The sequence below is a fragment of the Trachymyrmex cornetzi genome, unplaced genomic scaffold (assembly GCF_001594075.2).
Source record: "Trachymyrmex cornetzi isolate Tcor2-1 unplaced genomic scaffold, Tcor1.1 scaffold981, whole genome shotgun sequence".
Classification (NCBI taxonomy): domain Eukaryota; kingdom Metazoa; phylum Arthropoda; class Insecta; order Hymenoptera; family Formicidae; genus Trachymyrmex; species Trachymyrmex cornetzi.
Genome location: NW_017300335.1, coordinates 45,459 through 47,116, shown reverse-complemented (window position 1 = coordinate 47,116; position 1,658 = coordinate 45,459). Strand labels below are relative to the sequence as shown.

The 1,658-nt window shown below is 27.6% G+C and overlaps 1 protein-coding gene across 1 annotated transcript; it reads left to right on the top strand.

Moving 5' to 3' along the window:
* Positions 1–1,026: 1,026 nt before the first annotated feature.
* On the top strand, positions 1,027–1,658 carry LOC108770014 (fatty acid synthase; the record flags this gene model as incomplete). The annotated part of the gene is made up of 2 exons (XM_018521301.1): positions 1,027–1,192; positions 1,390–1,658. Coding segments are annotated over exons 1-2 (435 nt in total), but the record flags the coding sequence as incomplete, so codon positions are not given.

Below are 1,658 nucleotides of genomic sequence, written 5' to 3'. Positions count from 1 at the left end.
TCTATAAGAAGATTGCGATCACGACGCGCGGTACAGACATTGCAGCGCGTTTATTGCAGATAATTAATATAATAATTAATAATCAAAAGGCACTCACAAAAACATTGAAATATTTGAGAAAATTTTATATTTTTCACATATAATACACAATTTATCTTAATTATTTTGAATCAATAAATACCAGCGTATTATTTCGTTATGCAATCTCCTTAAATATTAATAATATTAAACTATCAGCAGAAAATCATCACATGAAATTAAAAGTGGTTACAATAGGAGGTACTATACCGTTAGCAATTACTCAGTCACAAAGTACGATTAGCTCTGCGTAAATGTATTAGGCTTACCGTTCTAGGGACCTAGGTTCAAATCTTGTCAGCGATGCGTTTTTAATTAATAGTAATTAATTGTAGTTAATAAGACAGAATATAGGTATGCGAAACAGTAAAAATATAAATTGGAAAATTGGAAAAATAAAAAGTAATAATAAAAAAATTTTTTTTTTCGTTAAGATATAACCATAATTTTTTTATTACAAGTAAATATGATACTTGATTCATAATAAAGCAAAGGAAGAATTCTTCTTAAGAAAAAAATAAATTCAGGAAGAGAATTGGTATATATATTAACTATTGATATACGTAAATTCGCATGAAAATTGTCTTGTTTTCATTATTACCATAGCCATTGCTATACTGCTAATAATATAGCTAATACTGAAGAAGTTTTTATAAGAATACTGAACTTCTGGACGAGAACAGATATATTAACTATTAATAAAGCAAGCTTTAAAATTAATATTCGTGCATTTATGAGTAATTTTGCATGCTTTAGCAATAAATCGATGGTTGTCAATATACCATGTCTTAACTATGAAGAAATATTTATTAAGATACAAAAAATATTTACATTTACAGCAAAGCATATATATTAACTATTAATGTACAGTTTTTTCCGTGCATATTCAACCTTGGATGAAATAAATATATATAGCATTTTTTTAGAATATCCCAGTATATAAAAATCATGGATAACAAAGAAACAATAGCAAGGAACGATGTTTCCGATGAAGAAATCGTTATTTCTGGTATTGCTGGCAGATTTCCTAATTCGGATAATATGAATCAATTGCGAGAAAATTTATTCAATAAAATTGATCTCGTTAGAGCAGATCATGACCGATGGGGAAAAGGTAAAAATTTAAATTTATAGTTACACTTTATAATTTTATATTTATGTATGATTGAGAATAGAATATGCCACTCCTTCTGTACTAAATATAATTACATGCATATTTATTAATCAATCACGTATATCACAAAATAAAATTTCATATATTCAATAACATTATAAACAAAAAATATAAAATCCTTATATTAATACATCTAGCTTTAGAGCATCCGGAATTCTCACGCCGTATGGGTACTGTCAATAAAGCAGAAAAATTTGATGCGGATTTTTTCGGATTAACTTTTGAGCAAGCACACACACTCTCAGGTGAAGCAAGATTGTTATTGGAACATTCTTACGAAGCAATTATCGATGCGGGGATTAATCCAAAGCAATTACAAGGAAAAAATACTGCCTTAATTATAGGGACATCCCTTATTGAATCACAAGAAAGGTTAATGTATAAAGACATTCAGGTAAAAAAAGAT